This window comes from Vanderwaltozyma polyspora, genomic scaffold, assembly GCF_000150035.1.
Source record: "Vanderwaltozyma polyspora DSM 70294 KpolScaffold401 genomic scaffold, whole genome shotgun sequence".
Lineage (NCBI taxonomy): Eukaryota > Fungi > Ascomycota > Saccharomycetes > Saccharomycetales > Saccharomycetaceae > Vanderwaltozyma > Vanderwaltozyma polyspora.
The window spans coordinates 27,510-43,242 of NW_001834598.1; the positions used below are offsets into that span (position 1 = coordinate 27,510).

Below are 15,733 nucleotides of genomic sequence, written 5' to 3' on the forward strand. Positions count from 1 at the left end.
GATAATTGGTATCCTTATTCAATTGATGTTCTTCTTTTGTGAAGATTAAGGTTGTTTTATTTTTATAGGAAGAGCAAATTAAATTTACTTGAATTAAAGGGTTTTTTTAATAGGTTGAATCAATATTCAGGATAAGAATAATGGATCTAGAGTTTATTAACAATCCCTTTTATTTGCCAAATAACCCAAGGGCATTGCCTACTTATGGTACTCCGGCTTCTGCAATATTATCAGTATTGTATAACAATTTAAAGGTAATATTCAGTTATAAAACATTTCTCGAACCAGACTTATTAGACTCTGCTTTGAAAAAATGGGTTAAAAAAGATACCAATAATGTTTTCTTCAGTGAGATTGAACCAAGATCTGGTGCAGGTTTAACTCCATTGGGGTTTGCCTTGAATTCAAATTCTTTGACAGGTATTATTGCTCCTGGTTATTCATTCCCAAATTTTATTGAATCTTTCATTCGTTCCAAGGACTCAGCTAAATTTCTATTTACCCTAGGAGCTTTGAATTATGACTCAGAAACAGGTGCTATTACCAATGATTATATCACTCCTTTGAAAGTTGCCACTAGATTGGGTTTCCCAGTGGTAACACCAATTTCGGCTGATGAAGTGCAGCATGTCACTTTACTCTCAATTGCTTTGGCTAAATATGGGAAGCAAAGAGGTGTTGTCAATTTATTTGATGGTCTTAATTTCACTAAAACAGTATCTAAAATTAATGAAAAGTCGGTAAACGAAATAATCTTTAAAAAATTAGATTCTTTATTCCCTTATGGTGGAGCCTCGTATGATGAAATATTAGACTCCTTTAATGAGTATGCTGAAACAAGGTTAGACAATTTTACTTATTATGGCGATGATGATTCTGAAACTGTGATTGTAACATATGGCTCATTGGAATCTCAATTATTCAGAGGCGTCTTAAATGGTAATTCATCTAAGATTGCCCAAATTGCGGTAAGAATACCAGTGCCATTTGATTCAGAAAGGTTCTCATTGAATATCCCAAAGTCTGTTAAGAAAGTTGTAGTAGTTGGTCAGAGTTTAGACGGTTCTTCTCCAACGATTTTAAGATCTCAAGTTGCCGGTGCCTTGTTTTTTAATGGCCGAACTGATATTCAAGTTTCTGAATATATTTACCAACCAACATTCGTCTGGTCTGAATCAGCAGTTAAAGTAGTCATTTCTTCATTTGTTCCTGATGTGCAGTTACAACCTTATAATATTGATACCAAAAGCTTTATTTTCTGGTCTCCTGATAAGAGCTTGAATATTGATCTTCCATCTAGATTAGTTTATGGTAAATCACTATTAGATGACAGGTCAGTGTCATTAAGAACTAAATTTGACAATATTACAAATGCAGGGATATTCCAAGCTCAATATACTAGTGCTCCAGATGGTGTCCTCAACTTTGTAACAAATATCGATCAAGCTGACGTTACTGTTGTGGATGACACCAGAATCATGAAAAATGTGGATGTTACGGCAAGTGTTAAAGATAATGGTACTTTAATTATAATTGCAAGAAAATCTTTGTTAACGAAGGACTTAGCTGATCCACAAACTTTTATTAAAGATTAGAAATTCCAGAATCTACCCTTGAAATGGCCGTTAAGAAACAACTGAAGATAACTTTGATTGACGGTGATTTATTAACTGGCAAAGGTAATGCAAGTGGTGATGAGATTTCATTTACCACCCAATCAATTGTTTGGAGAGAAACATTTGGTTATGATTTAAGAAAGAGTGTCAGAATCATTTGGGATGCCGCTGGTCCCGAAAAAGAATTACCGGCATCATTTGTTGAAGAAACCATTTTGGAATCATCAAGTATTAGTGTCAAAGAAATTTCATTAGAAACGTTTAAAGATATAAAGGTCGATCCTGAAGATAAAAGTGAACGTTTGCCTATTTTCATTACTGAAACATCATTTGCACCTAATCCAAGTGTTATCGAGGAGGTTCCTGATGTTGAAATTGATACTGAATCAGAGATCGCTAAAATGTTGACATTTAAGGAAGCTTATGGAACTGAAACCTCATTAAGACCAGATTTACCAGTAAAGAACTATGTTGTGAAGGTTAAGGAAAACAGACGCTTAACACCTACAGATTATGATAGGAATATTTTCCATATTGAATTTGACATTTCTGGTACTGGTATGAAATATGACATTGGTGAAGCATTGGGGATTCACGCAAGAAATAATGAAGCTCAAGTTAAGGAGTTCCTAAAGTACTATGGTTTAAATGAAAATGATATTATTGTAGTTCCAAACAAAGATAATGAAGCCATTCTTGAGTCAAGAACTGTATTGCAGACTTTTGTGGAAAATTTAGACCTTTTCGGTAAGCCACCAAAGAGGTTCTATGAGGGTTTGATTAATTTTGCAGAGAATGAGGAAGAAAAGAAACGATTGGAAGATTTGATATCGGCAGCCGGTGCTGTTGATTTAAAGAGATATCAAGAAATTGAATTTTACACTTACGCTGATATATTTGAACTATACCCATCTGTCAGACCTAATGTAGCCAATCTGGTCAGATTGATTGCTCCATTAAAAAGAAGGGAATATTCTATTGCTTCTTCTCAAAAGGTTCATCCTAATGAAGTACATTTGTTGATTGTTGTAGTTGATTGGATTGATAATAAAGGAAGAAAAAGATATGGTCAGGCCTCTAAATTTATCTCAGATTTAGTCATAGGATCGGAATTGGTAGTCAGTGTCAAACCTTCTGTGATGAAGTTACCAGCTTCTCCAAAACAACCATTAATTATGAGTGGTTTGGGTACTGGTTTGGCTCCTTTCAAAGCATTCGTTGAAGAAAAATTATGGCAAAAAGAACAAGGTGAAGAAATCGGTGATATATATTTATATATGGGCTCTAGGCATAGAAGAGAGGAGTACTTGTATGGTGAATTATGGGAAGCTTATAAAGACAGTGGCATCATTACCCATATAGGTGCAGCTTTCTCTAGAGATCAACCGGAAAAAATTTATATTCAAGATAGGATCAGGCAAAATCTTGATGACTTAAAGGTTGCTATGATTGATCAAGGTGGTTCTTTCTACTTGTGTGGTCCTACCTGGCCAGTTCCGGATATAACCCAAGCTTTGAAGGATATTTTAGAAGCAGATGCAAAAGAAAGGGGTGTTAAGATTGACCTAGATTCTGCGATTGAAGAATTGAAAGAAAGCGCAAGGTACATTTTAGAAGTTTATTAGTTAGTTTTGTTAGTTGTAAATTTTATAAATTTTAGATCTATTAATATAAACAATTTTAAACATTTTATTTGAAGTTACCTGGTAGATACCTTGATATTTTGTTTAATAGGTAGTTTTTTGAACGGCATCTATTTTCTGACGCGCAAGTTTCCGTCATAAGATCTCCTAATAATTTATACTTTTTTTATTATGATCAATTATACATTTAAGACATTAAATAATTCTAATTAAATAATCTAGTCTTGAGTTTTTTGAGAACCACGTAACAAACCAGTTCTTCTAGCGGCAATCAAACCAGCCTTTTGACCGGCAACAGCACCTCTAGAAATAGTAGAAGCCTTACCAATATGTTGATGGTTACCACCACCGTGAGGGTGATCAACTGGGTTCATGGCAACACCACGAGTCTTTGGCCAAGAGTTTCTCTTAACCTTGTACTTGTGGAAAGCACGACCAGCCTTCAACAATGGCTTGTCAACTCTACCACCACCGGCAACAACACCGATGACACCTCTGGCATCAGAAGAGATGATCTTCTTAGCACCAGATGGTAATCTAACTCTGGTCTTGTTTTCATCTGGGTTGTGACCAATGATGATAACGTAGTTACCAGAAGCTCTAGCGATAGCACCTCTGTCACCTGGTCTTTCTTCGACGTTGGAAACAATGGTACCTTCTGGGACGGAACCTAATGGCAAGACATTACCGACGCTCAAAGTAGCCTTCTTACCGGCGTAAATGAATTGACCAGTGTGGACACCTTCGTTAGCAATGAAGATTTCTTCACGTAACTTGTACTTGTATGGGTCACGGAAGACAACCTTAGCTAATGGAGCACCTCTACCAGCATCGTGGACAATTTGCTTGACAACACCACGAATGTAACCGTGACGTTCAGCGTAATCCAAGGATCTCAACTTGGCAGCACCTTGTCTCAATCTGGTGTGAGAGGTGAAGATAGAACCAGCACCCTTTCTTTGGTTACGAATAACTCTACCTATAGATAGTAAATCACAATAAAAATTGGAATTCCACTTGTTAGTAAAATATAATTCAGAATTATCCCATATTTGATACCAGTATATTGAATAGATGGGATACATGGAAGATCAAATGTGTTACGCTACATATTCTCTAAAGTCATAATAATTAATAATATTTTTCAGTCTTTTCCATTTCTATTCCTTAATATTTGCATTATACCTTGCCATAACTGTATACACTTCTTGGGTTCATACTTGCAGCGTTGGATGTCTAATAATCCATTCGTATATCAATCCAATATTTTCCAACTATTCAATACTTTCTTTCCTATCAATTTAATAACGATCCATTATTACTATTACATACCCATTGTTACTCAATTTTCTCTTGTCGATTTTACCAATTAGCAAATATCAAGTTAAACAAGTAGTCAAGGTTTACCTTTATAGCTTAATATACATTTTTACATATAGATGTGACCTTGAATCCAATCAGTTGTTTCTCTCAGCTGTCTTACTCAGTCTTTGCAAGGTATTTAGAACATAGGGTATCCCATTACCTCAGTATCATTGTAATACACACAGAGACAACGGATAGATTCATCAACACTTGGTTCATTCATAATACAATACAATTAATCAGAAAGTTAGAGGCATCCATCATCATCTTACTGAAGAAGAGTTCATTCAATATTATCCAGAGAGTTTATTGAATTCTAACATTATTCACATCCATTGAATCAATTGCAACTTGATGATGGGAGGCGTGCACTGGTAATACAAGCAAGATATCCATTGGCTTCTCTGTAGCTCAACAATAGACAGGACGTTTGCTCATTATCCATGAAAGGGTGGATATTTTAGCAGAGTCCAGCCTGGCCTCTACCTGTTGTGGGCAGAAACTCCTTCTAGACCTCAGAAGGAGATATGGGCTCTTTCCTCCCAATCACTGAAAGGTTCCCACTAGAACGAATGTCTGTTCTCCTTGCAGAAATTCAGAGACGGAAAGACGAAAAAAATAGAGATTCTTGAAAAATGAGACGCAAACAAATTCGATGACGCAACCAAAAAAAGTTTCAACTTCATTTATTTTTTTTTTCAGTTGCAAATTTTCAAAACGATGTATGGGTGTTGTATTTTACAGCAGTCACTTTGATAATTTGAGTTCGTTTGATGTTTTTTTGGATTTTAAAGATATTTCCTAATCAGGTTAGGGGAATCCATTCCGCTTGAAAAATGGTTCCTCATTGAGATGTGGGCAGCCCATATCCGATGAGATGCCGTATGGCAATTTGAATATGTTGGAATAGGTTTATATCGAATAAAATTTTGATAATACGTCATTAAATCACGGTTGATCTATGTTTCGACTTGTCTTCATAATGATATATTTAGCTGGCCAGACAGTGAATACGTATATAGTTTTAATTTTATTCCCAGGTCTACACAAGAATAGAATGAAAGAGTTGATCCAATATGAGTTGGATGGCAAGACGACAGTTAATGTAGTGAGATAAAAGAAAAACAAAATTTGGATAAGATGGCACTGACCATATTCAAAATATATTGTTTGAAACTTGATACGATTGTATTTCTATGGTGGGATATGGAATCCTGTTTCTCTGGATTTTTATTTACCTCTTGCCTGTCAATTTGTGCAGGTTTCTTCTGGCTGAGTTAAGTTTTTTTCTCTTTGTAATTAACTTATATGAGTATCACGTGATTCCTTTGATAATTTACAGTAGTTTAAGAGATCAAATATTTAAGATAACCGATAGTAGAAACTAAGCAACTAATCGATGATAACAGAGAAATAAAAGAGTGTGTAGGGACTCCTCTGATTTTGAGATATTCTCATTTGTGAGGTAGATATTAAGAGAGAAGTTCCTTTATGTTAAGTTGAGAATGAGAAGTCATGGGCTCATTCCAACTGATAATTTATCTGTAACATCAGAAAATAATGCTAAAAGACGATATGATAATCAAAAGGTTTCAGAGATTCAAAGTGACAGGTACAAGAAATATAGGAAAGATAATAAAATAGTAGATGATATTCAACATATGAGTTCAAAAGATTTTATTCCTGATATCGGATCAAAACCAATAGATGAAAATATCAAAAAGAAGCAACTTAAAATATCAGGTAAAATCAAATTAGTACAGTCTTTGGAAAAAGATCAGTTACCTGATTTATATCCCACGAAATGTCTTCTAACTTTTATTAATGATAGCCATGGTCCGAGATGTGATTTCACATACAAGAGCTATCCGATAAGAGGACTACAAACTGATATTCTGAAGGAATGCAAATATATCTGTTTTGAAGATACTAATTCAACTATTGGATTTGTGTTCAATAAAGATAAAATTATCACTAAAAAAACAGGGGAAGAATTGAAATTGGACATTCTTATTTGGCATTGTAAATTAGGGTATGAACAACAAATGTCAAAGTTAAGAAGTTTATGTAGAACTTTACATCATGTTTCAAAATATATTAGAATTTATACTAATAAAAATGAACTCATCTCACAAATTCCAATGTTAAATACATCTAAAAATACAAATTTTTGGGATAAAAACATGAAATCATTAACCAATAGCATCAGGCCATCAAGGTCATTATCAAATTCCACAAAATCTTTATCATTGGCGCATAAAATACATATCATAACTAATGATTCAGAGGAAGTTTCACCTATGCCATCTCCGAAAAAGGCACAAAACTCTTCAAGTTTGGTTCTTATCGATACTGATGAACCTAGAAGAACAAGATCATCTACACTAGGTAAAGTGTCAAAAGAAGTGGTGGAAGATTTAGATGATGTCGTTCCATTTAAACCAAGTCTATACTATCAATTCAATGATGGGGTCAGCTATACAATTACAAATCAAGATTTTAAATCATTATATAATAATGATTGGGTGAATGATACAATCATAGATTTTTTCATAAAATATAATCTAGAATTAAATGTTGCCAAAAATGATAGAGAAGATATATTCATTATGTCTTCATTTTTTTATACGAAATTGAAGAGCAATAATACAAATTTTTATGATAATGTGAAAAAATGGGTTGCAAATTCTAAATTATTTTCAAAAAAGTTTGTTATTATTCCAATCAATAGTAATTATCATTGGTATGCATGCATCATAACAAATTTGATAGAATATTATGAATTTGTGAAGTCAGACAAAGTAAATCTTGACTCTATCCCAAATATTAAGATTTTAATATTTGACTCTTTAAGACAATATCATAATAAAGATATAAGCATCATCAAGGACTTTTTGATATCTTACGCAATGGATAAGTATTCAATTTCTATTGATAAATCGCAGATTAAAATGAAAACTTGTCAGGTACCTCTTCAGCCGAACATGAATGATTGTGGTGTCCATGTTATTCTAAATATAAAAAAATTTTTAGAAGACCCATCTGGAACAATACAACTTTGGAACTCGTTAAAACCAAAATGTAGAGCTTCTTCATTAACCGTTAATGAGTTTTTTGAAAAAAATGGGAGAAACACTGCCCGATTTAATCTAAGAGCAATATTGTTAGATCTTCAGAAGGCACAAGTAAAAAATATAGATATGTCGCTAATGAAGCATTATGAGGATGACGATGACGATCTACTTATTATAGAAAATGTTTCTGATATTAAAGACGCTAAAGTGGAGTCTAATAATAAGACAAATAGTGATAAAGAATCGGATAAAGAGCCGGATATTGGCACTAATAAAAATAATGATGATGAAAAGAATAAATCGGATAAACAAGAAAACTCTTCTAGAAGAATTGAATCCTCTTTTAATACCAATAGTAGCATGACAAGTGAAAATATGAATAACAATTTGACAACAACAATAAGAGGGCATCTTGATGACATTCCTAACGAAAATAAGAGTACCGATATAAATAATGAGACAAAGGCAAAACTTCAGAAAAAGGAAGATACTTCAAAAGCTGAAAACGAATCAACTACTGTTGGTAATGATGAAGATACTCATGGAAATTCCTCCGTCGATAATGAAAGTTCTCATAATATGACTTCAATATCTTCCGAGTCATCTTCAAATAATATTGCATATGATAAATACGAAACAGTTGAAAGTCGTAGCTTATCAAGTCCCACAGTACGTGAGGATAAAATATCAGTTTCTAACAATCAAGAAGCCGATGACAATCGTGAAGACTCGTTCTCTCAAGTAGATACTTCACAAATAATAGATTCAGATGTAAATTTACTTGGAACCTGAATAATGAAATACTAAATTCATCAATCACATTGCATTTATAGAAGTGGCCTCATTTAAATATTCCAGCATGTCTATCTCTATATATTTCTTATAAAACTTAGGTAGTGATTTGATAAACGTAAATACAAAGAAGAATGTAAAATATCTAATTCCTAATTCATTAAAGTCGTTGATTGCAAAAGCAGAACTGATCAAGAATTCAAGGTTAAAGCCTAGCGCATTGCGCCGATACTGGAAGAAACTCAATAAATGTTTGAGCTACAAGGGAAAATTTTATTAATATTATTATGCATTAATTTTAAATCTATAATACTTATTCGTTATCGGAAAAGTTTTCTAATGCTCTACCTCTTGCGTAAACCTCATCCTTTACTTCCTGGACAGCAACACCAAATAATTTCATAAGCAATGAAACTAAATGCCAGCCTCCAACTAGGCATAAATATGATACGCTAGATAGATAGAATAGATGTTGTGGTATTGTCCAAGTAATTCCATTACCAATTAGCAATCTATCGAATAGTAAAAATCTCATTGCAACCTTAAAAGATGCATATTGATGGGAGTTTGTCGAATATTCGAAAATAGAGAAAAGAACCCACATTAAGATCACAGGGATTGAGGTTTCGAAAGTAAATTTCATTGCTTTCTTTATGTTCTTATAAAGTTCTTTTAAAATATCTTCTGTACTCCTATTGATATAAATTAATACAGGGAATATGCTGATAATGAAAAAGATAGAAAACATGCCACTTGATGCAATGATTGAGTAAACTGAAATCCCAGCAAGTTTTGAATCAACCGTTGAGTAGTCAGAAAATTTAGGTAACATTGCTGAAATACCCACAACTAGTAAATTCAATTTCTTAAAATCTAAGTACCCAATCAAGAAAGAACATAGTTGACCAACAATTACAAATAAATTTAATAATCTTATTAGCGTTATCAATGCTGCGTAGCCAACTAATAGGAAGAATTTGAAGAAGAAATTTTGTACAATATCATTAGCGAGAGCTCTAAAATCTACCATGTTTTGGTTTAGTTCTTGTTCCACTTCAATTACTTCTTCATTTTGATTTTCTTCTTCGACAACGGGGACGATATGTTCACGTAATCTTCTTGTTTGTAGGTCGTATTTATAATATGCTTCAACAAAAATGGATAAAATCATTCCTCCGAAACAGACCAAATATATGTTTAGACTGCGGAACCCGGTAAACACAAATTGTTTCAATTTTTCAAACGTTATGCTTTCCTGTCCAAATATTAGTATAGATAATGGTAAAGCTGTTGCACCTAATAGGGTATTAAATGAAAATTGGCAAACAAGAGCAGATGCGATAAATAAAATAGAGGCAAATAGCCATACAAGGGCAATCAACAAAGTATATCTCATCCTAAAATTAGGAGGCGTGTACACGACTATGTAGCCATCGAATTCAGTACTTTGTTCATCTAAATATCCAAACTCACCTGCATTTCTTTTGTTTCTTTCCTTTATACGCTCAACATCTAACGGTTTCAATAATTTATCCGATTTAGTAACAGGGACAAAGAGAGTTTGTACATAGTTTCGTGAGATAATGTCTGATGAAGGAACACGCATTAAAATACCATCAGGGATAAAATAGGCATGAACTGTACTTTGCTCTTTGAAAAGTGCTTGAGCTTGATCAGAAGTTTTTGGGTCAGAAAATAGATCGGGATTTGACCATTTCGCATTCTTGGATAGGAAAAACTTATAATACCAGTTTCTGTAAATAATATGACCACGTTCAGTAGGGATGTCTTTGCTAACGATAAATGAAGATAGACGCAATTTGGAAGATGAAACTTCAAACACTCTCTCCCAATACTTTCTGATATAAAATTTCACGCCTTGCCTAGATTCAATGAAGTTTTTAGCCACGTAAAATACCACCAGGTAGGAATATAAAGAATGGGATGATAAAGAGAGAGCTGTGTCGGGTATTAATATTTTGAAATTTATCATCGGAAATAAAACTCTGGTATGGAAACCAAACCCAACAATAATAAAAACAGCATAAATGAATATCGAAAGACATAGACGTGATAATTGGATATTCATTGGGTGAATTAAGCTGTCATGCAAAATTTTAATATTTGGATCATCTGGAGATCTAATAAAGAACAAAACACCAGGTCTGATAATATGTTGTCTTATCATGCCAATATATTTGGCAAACCAATACATGTATATTGTACCAATACCCCAATAAATGGCGAAAGCCAATGGGGGGAATTCTGAACATAATTCAAACAAAATAATAAATTGGTTTGAGGAACCAAGTAATGGGCAAAATAATGAGAAATCTAACATGAGACCGGCAAACATAGGGAAGCCCAAAAGCTCGATGAAAAATAGGGTAAACACTTTTAGTGTGCATTTCATTACAAATAGGACTTGGAAAGCAAAACGTCTACTACGGTTTTTCATTGGATTCTCACGACTAAATCCTCTTGAAATCCAACCTGACGATGAGCAAATAATCGATATAGCCGTCAAATATGTCGCTAAGCATGGAGCAGCTCTAATAATAAACTTATTGCGCATTGTATTCTGTGTATAGCCATGACAGTGTCTGATAATAACAGCAATGAAATTGTTGTTGACCCATTCAGTCACAACTGCAAAATACGGAACATACTGTAATGCGAACGAATATACGATATCTAGCTTGCTTAAATGGAATAAGTAAGTAAGAGCACTGAAAATGACCTTGAAAATCCACATATATACCTTTATCAAACCATAACCTATTAATGTAGGAAAGAAATATGAGATTGATAAATATAAACAGACAGAAACGACAGCGATAACAAAGTAAACCAATACACTCAATAGTTTAAATTTTAAGTTCACAACTAATGGACCAGCGATTGGTTGGTCATCAGCAGCTGCACCAATACCAGCGTCCAAAATAATTGGTGGCGGTCTCTGAGCTTGTGGTTGTCTAAAATCCTGTGGTTGTTCAGGAACGTCCTCATTAAGTTGTTCAGGAACGTTTTCATTGAGTTGCTCAGGCACATTTTCGTTATGTTCTACGACAACTTCATTTGCTTGAGGAAGAGGTTGTGGTTCAGGGACAACAGGTTCTTGCCTTACTTCATTCATGGCATTAATATGTTGATCTAGTAAGTTGTTGAATTGATTTTGAGCTCTGCGATTACCTACATATTCATGGAATGGGACATCATGGTCTAATAATAAATCTTGCACTTCATCTTGGTCATGGTCTAATTCTTGACCTTCGATCAAATCTTCGTCAGACGCATCAGACTCAACTTGTTCATCTAGGTGGTCATGAATTAAATCATGATCACTTTCTTCATAATCAGGATCTAATTCAACATCATCGGAAGCATCAGATTGGTCCTCTTGGACTTCATTGTTCATTTCTTCCTCTTCATTTGGTTCTTCTGCAACCGCTGCTGCTGCTGCTGCATTGCCTTGCTCGATCCTTTCCTCTCTCAAATGCATCAAACGCACTACGTGCTCTAATGTTTCATCATCCATCATTGGAAATCTTTCTTTCAATTGCATTTTCAAAAGCTCTTCTCTTGTGAATGCAGAGCCCACTTTATGTAAAATCATTTTATCAAAGACAGCTTCTCGTATAATCATGTCATATTGAAAATATAATGCAATGTGAATCAACACTATTATAATAATCTGGAAAGAAGAGATCACTGAATTCCACTGTAGCTGTAAATACGTGTGAAATGGTGTTGATAATTCGGGTACATCGTTCTGATAACCATATATCATTGATTTAAAAAAATCTCCATGAATAGGTAATTCACCATCTAAAATATATGTATAAAGTTTGCCAAAAAAATTCCAAGTTAACGGCACACCAAATACAAACAATATAAGCGAAACACATAATGTGAATCCTAATCTTGCTTTATTAAATAGTGAAAGTAAACTCTTCTGTAATAGTAAACTTAAAGGTATTGAATCTGGCATGTTTTCCGCATACATAGTTCTAAATTGTATCGGATAATGGCAAATATCACAATTTAAAGAACTTCCTGGCTTAGAAATATTGACATTTTTTGACTCAATCCATTCCATTAGACACGACTCATGGATGTACTTAATAGAACCTTTACACTTACATGGATGAAACAATGGATTCTCATCAGTAGCTTCACCCCTACAAATACGGCATGTCACTCCATGTGGAGCAGAGTTCGTATCAGACATACGAATATCTGTATCTGTATCCATGCTCCTCAACCGAATATAACTGGAATTGAACCCACCTCAATATCTTAAATTTAAAACTAAAATCAATTTTAAGGTCTTAAGCTAAATATAAATGTATATCGAATAAGCTCGCCTTTTGCTCCACAAAAATGTATTCGTATAGAGAATTTGAACTGGATTCAAATCTAGTCAATAATTAAATTCTATTGATCGGATGACTTGTGTTGATAATTAATAGTCAATCCCAAGTCTCCTTAAGATAAACTATTGATTAGTTGATATTGAAACTTTTCATCAAAATTCGATATCAGTTAAATTGTTTCGATGTATCGTGTATTTTTCATTCCAAAAAAAAAAAATCCCGTTGCTATGTGGTCATGTGATACGTACCAATTGAAAACTTACCCTGACTTTTGGACATGCAAAGTAGATGGTGAGACTGACCATTGACGACGCTACCATGTTAAGTGAGAATAGTGTTATATGTGGATATGATGGTGCTATAGAAATAACGATTCAGTTCTGTCTGGAAGGAAGGGGAAGGACGTTTAGTATCTTGGCAATATGTTCGATATTTGTTGTCTTTGGACAGAATGTGTTCTTATTATCTTGTTACAAATTGCTAATATTAAAATAAAAAAAAATGAATTAGCGAAATTATTGTCGCGAATAAGAAAAAGAAAGCCCTGTAGGGGGCTCGAACCCCTAACCTTGTGATTAAGAGTCACACGCGCTACCGATTGCGCCAACAAGGCTTGTATTTGTTGAAAATTTGAGAAAATTAATTTCTTCATGTTCTGTATAACCATCACGTGGAAAAAGTTTTATGTATTATTTGGCCTGTAATTAATTGTATCTTTGATTCGTTTTACGTTAGAATGAAGGCTGTTGGGCGTTTATTCTATAGGATCTTAAGGGTTGAGATCTGTAAGCTAAAGTAAATATACTTGTTAGTAATAATGTAATTGTATATCTTTTTTTGTACAAAGTAAGATACTAAATAATATACAATGATATACAATAATATACAATAATATACAATAGTCTCTTTAAATACCAATGTTAATAGTATGAAAGCAACAACCTTGTAATGACACACATGTCTTTACATGTCTTTACTGTCAATGTTCGTACAAAGTAACCTCGAAGTAATCTCGAAATAATACATTTAGTCTCTCATATTTCATTACTGTCTCATGTATTAAACTTAGTGTAAAATGTTCCTAAAGACCTTAAATAATAATAGGAGCTATCGATATTCTGTAAGACTTTTTGCAAAAATAATTGGGTCCAAAAATATATTCTAACTTCTTTATCTTCCTTTGTCATGGATGATAAAGAATATTTCAAAACAAGTTGCCAATACACAAATCCCTATATTGTATAGATATCCATTTGTAAATAATAGGTGGTCGTTGCCTTGACTTTTTATAGATTTATTATGCGTTTTGTGAAGACAGAGCCGTCTTGTGACAGTCTTAAATTAAAGATACCCGTTTCATTTACATAACACACATCACACACCATAATGTGATGGCCATAAAACGTCAACAAATATTTAAAAAATTAAGGAATTATATATGCTTCACAGTGTTTCCTTTCCAAGGTGTATATCCCTATGATGATGATTAAGAGGTCTGGACAATATTTCGAAATGTCTAAATCTAATTGAGACAGTTCTCACTAAAAAAAACTCATAACAGAGAGTTTCAAACTTTTTAGGTCAACACTAATATATAATTAGAGCAGGAATAAACAACATAACATTCTCCCACACAATTAGTTTGGGCCTTTGTAAACCATCTTTTTTTTTTTTAACATTTTCTACTGGAAATTTCATTTTTGATTGACTTATTGAGGGTTGGTCCTGATCAAACTCACAATGGCAGATAGAAACGATAAAATAAAAAAAAATATTTCATAAATTTCCATTCCTAAACAGTTTAATCTAATATTACAGGTAATTACACACTAAGTACACAACTAATTCAGCACAATTCTTATATTGTTCTAAATTACAGGGTCAACCAATCTCAAAGAATTCATCGATACCTTGAAACCACAGCTACGTGTAAAGGATGAGTGGGGAGAGGAAAGGGTTGAAAACTTCTAAAACCCCATATATATACACACATACATAAATATACTACACTAGCTTTCAGGTCACAGTTGTCAATACTCTTTAACATAACACGAATCCTAAATACGAATTGTTTCTAATTTGTCTACCTTGGTAACTCATCCTTCTTTGGCCTAATATATGAAGCTAATGCAAACATACCGTTTTTGATCTTACTCATCAAGAACACTAGTGTTCCAATTAACACAACTAATGATACAATATTGGCTATTATAAAGAAAACAAAATGTAATGGATTATTTACCATTTCTTATCACTTCTCTATATCTTAATGTATAAACCTCACTTCAGAACTCGGTAGAAAAATTAGGCACTTAAATCACAATTACAATCACAATAAATTTGATTGAGAGTATCAATTACCAGCAACAATGTTTCCTCAAACTCATGAATTTACTTGTATTCAATTACCTTCTGTTGCTAATTGCTGTAAAACTTAAAACTTCGAGCATTTTATTTCTATAAATTTGTCAAACTCTTCGGTACTAACGCCAGTTGACCTAATTAAGTGAAGTGATCAACTATATAACGACAGTTACATAAACTTTACCTCAGGCTAGAAAATTGTAGCAACTCGATGTTATTAAAATTTATTTTAATACACCAGAGTTATTTTTAACAGTGTATTCCTTATTCGACATCAGCTCAAGTTGCTAGTTCCTGAGAGATTCAGATCCCATGAAAGAAGACACTCGGATTTGTCTTGGCTCTTTGACAAGTGTCATTATAAGACTGAATTGACTTACAATGAGTTCTTATAGGGTGTCCAGATTAATTGTGTACTGATGGTCCTTGATCAGTCCAGTTATATCTTCTTTGTTGTGTTTTATGAGCCAACCCATTTGTCTGTTTGTTCTTTGTAAAATCAG

At 33.5% G+C, this 15,733-nt stretch overlaps 3 protein-coding genes, 1 non-coding gene and 1 further gene across 4 annotated transcripts, besides 2 other annotated features; 2 read left to right on the plus strand and 3 right to left on the minus strand.

Annotated features, from left to right (window-relative positions):
- The first annotated feature begins 140 nt into the window (after positions 1–140).
- Positions 141–1,592: a sequence feature (similar to hypothetical protein; correction of possible frameshift sequencing error~similar to Saccharomyces cerevisiae MET10 (YFR030W)).
- Positions 141–3,241, plus strand: Kpol_401p11 (the record flags this gene model as incomplete).
- Positions 1,595–3,241: a sequence feature (similar to hypothetical protein; correction of possible frameshift sequencing error~similar to Saccharomyces cerevisiae MET10 (YFR030W)).
- Positions 3,242–3,477: 236 nt separating this feature from the next.
- Positions 3,478–4,595, minus strand: Kpol_401p12 (60S ribosomal protein uL2; the record flags this gene model as incomplete). The annotated part of the gene is made up of 2 exons (XM_001643013.1): positions 3,478–4,238; positions 4,592–4,595. The coding sequence occupies 2 exons, from the start codon at positions 4,593–4,595 to the stop codon at positions 3,478–3,480; spliced, it is 765 nt and encodes a 254-aa protein (XP_001643063.1).
- A 1,534-nt stretch (positions 4,596–6,129) lies between these two features.
- Kpol_401p13 (uncharacterized protein) lies at positions 6,130–8,490 on the plus strand (the record flags this gene model as incomplete). The annotated part of the gene is made up of 1 exon (XM_001643014.1): positions 6,130–8,490. The coding sequence occupies one exon, from the start codon at positions 6,130–6,132 to the stop codon at positions 8,488–8,490; it is 2,361 nt and encodes a 786-aa protein (XP_001643064.1).
- Positions 8,491–8,803: 313 nt separating this feature from the next.
- SSM4 (E3 ubiquitin-protein ligase SSM4) lies at positions 8,804–12,745 on the minus strand (the record flags this gene model as incomplete). Its single annotated transcript, XM_001643015.1, has 1 exon — positions 8,804–12,745. One exon carries the CDS (start codon positions 12,743–12,745, stop codon positions 8,804–8,806), a length of 3,942 nt encoding a protein of 1,313 aa, XP_001643065.1.
- Positions 12,746–13,406: 661 nt separating this feature from the next.
- Kpol_401trna2 lies at positions 13,407–13,479 on the minus strand. Its single transcript has one exon. It is a non-coding gene; the product is annotated as a tRNA-Lys (tRNA).
- Positions 13,480–15,733: the final 2,254 nt, after the last annotated feature.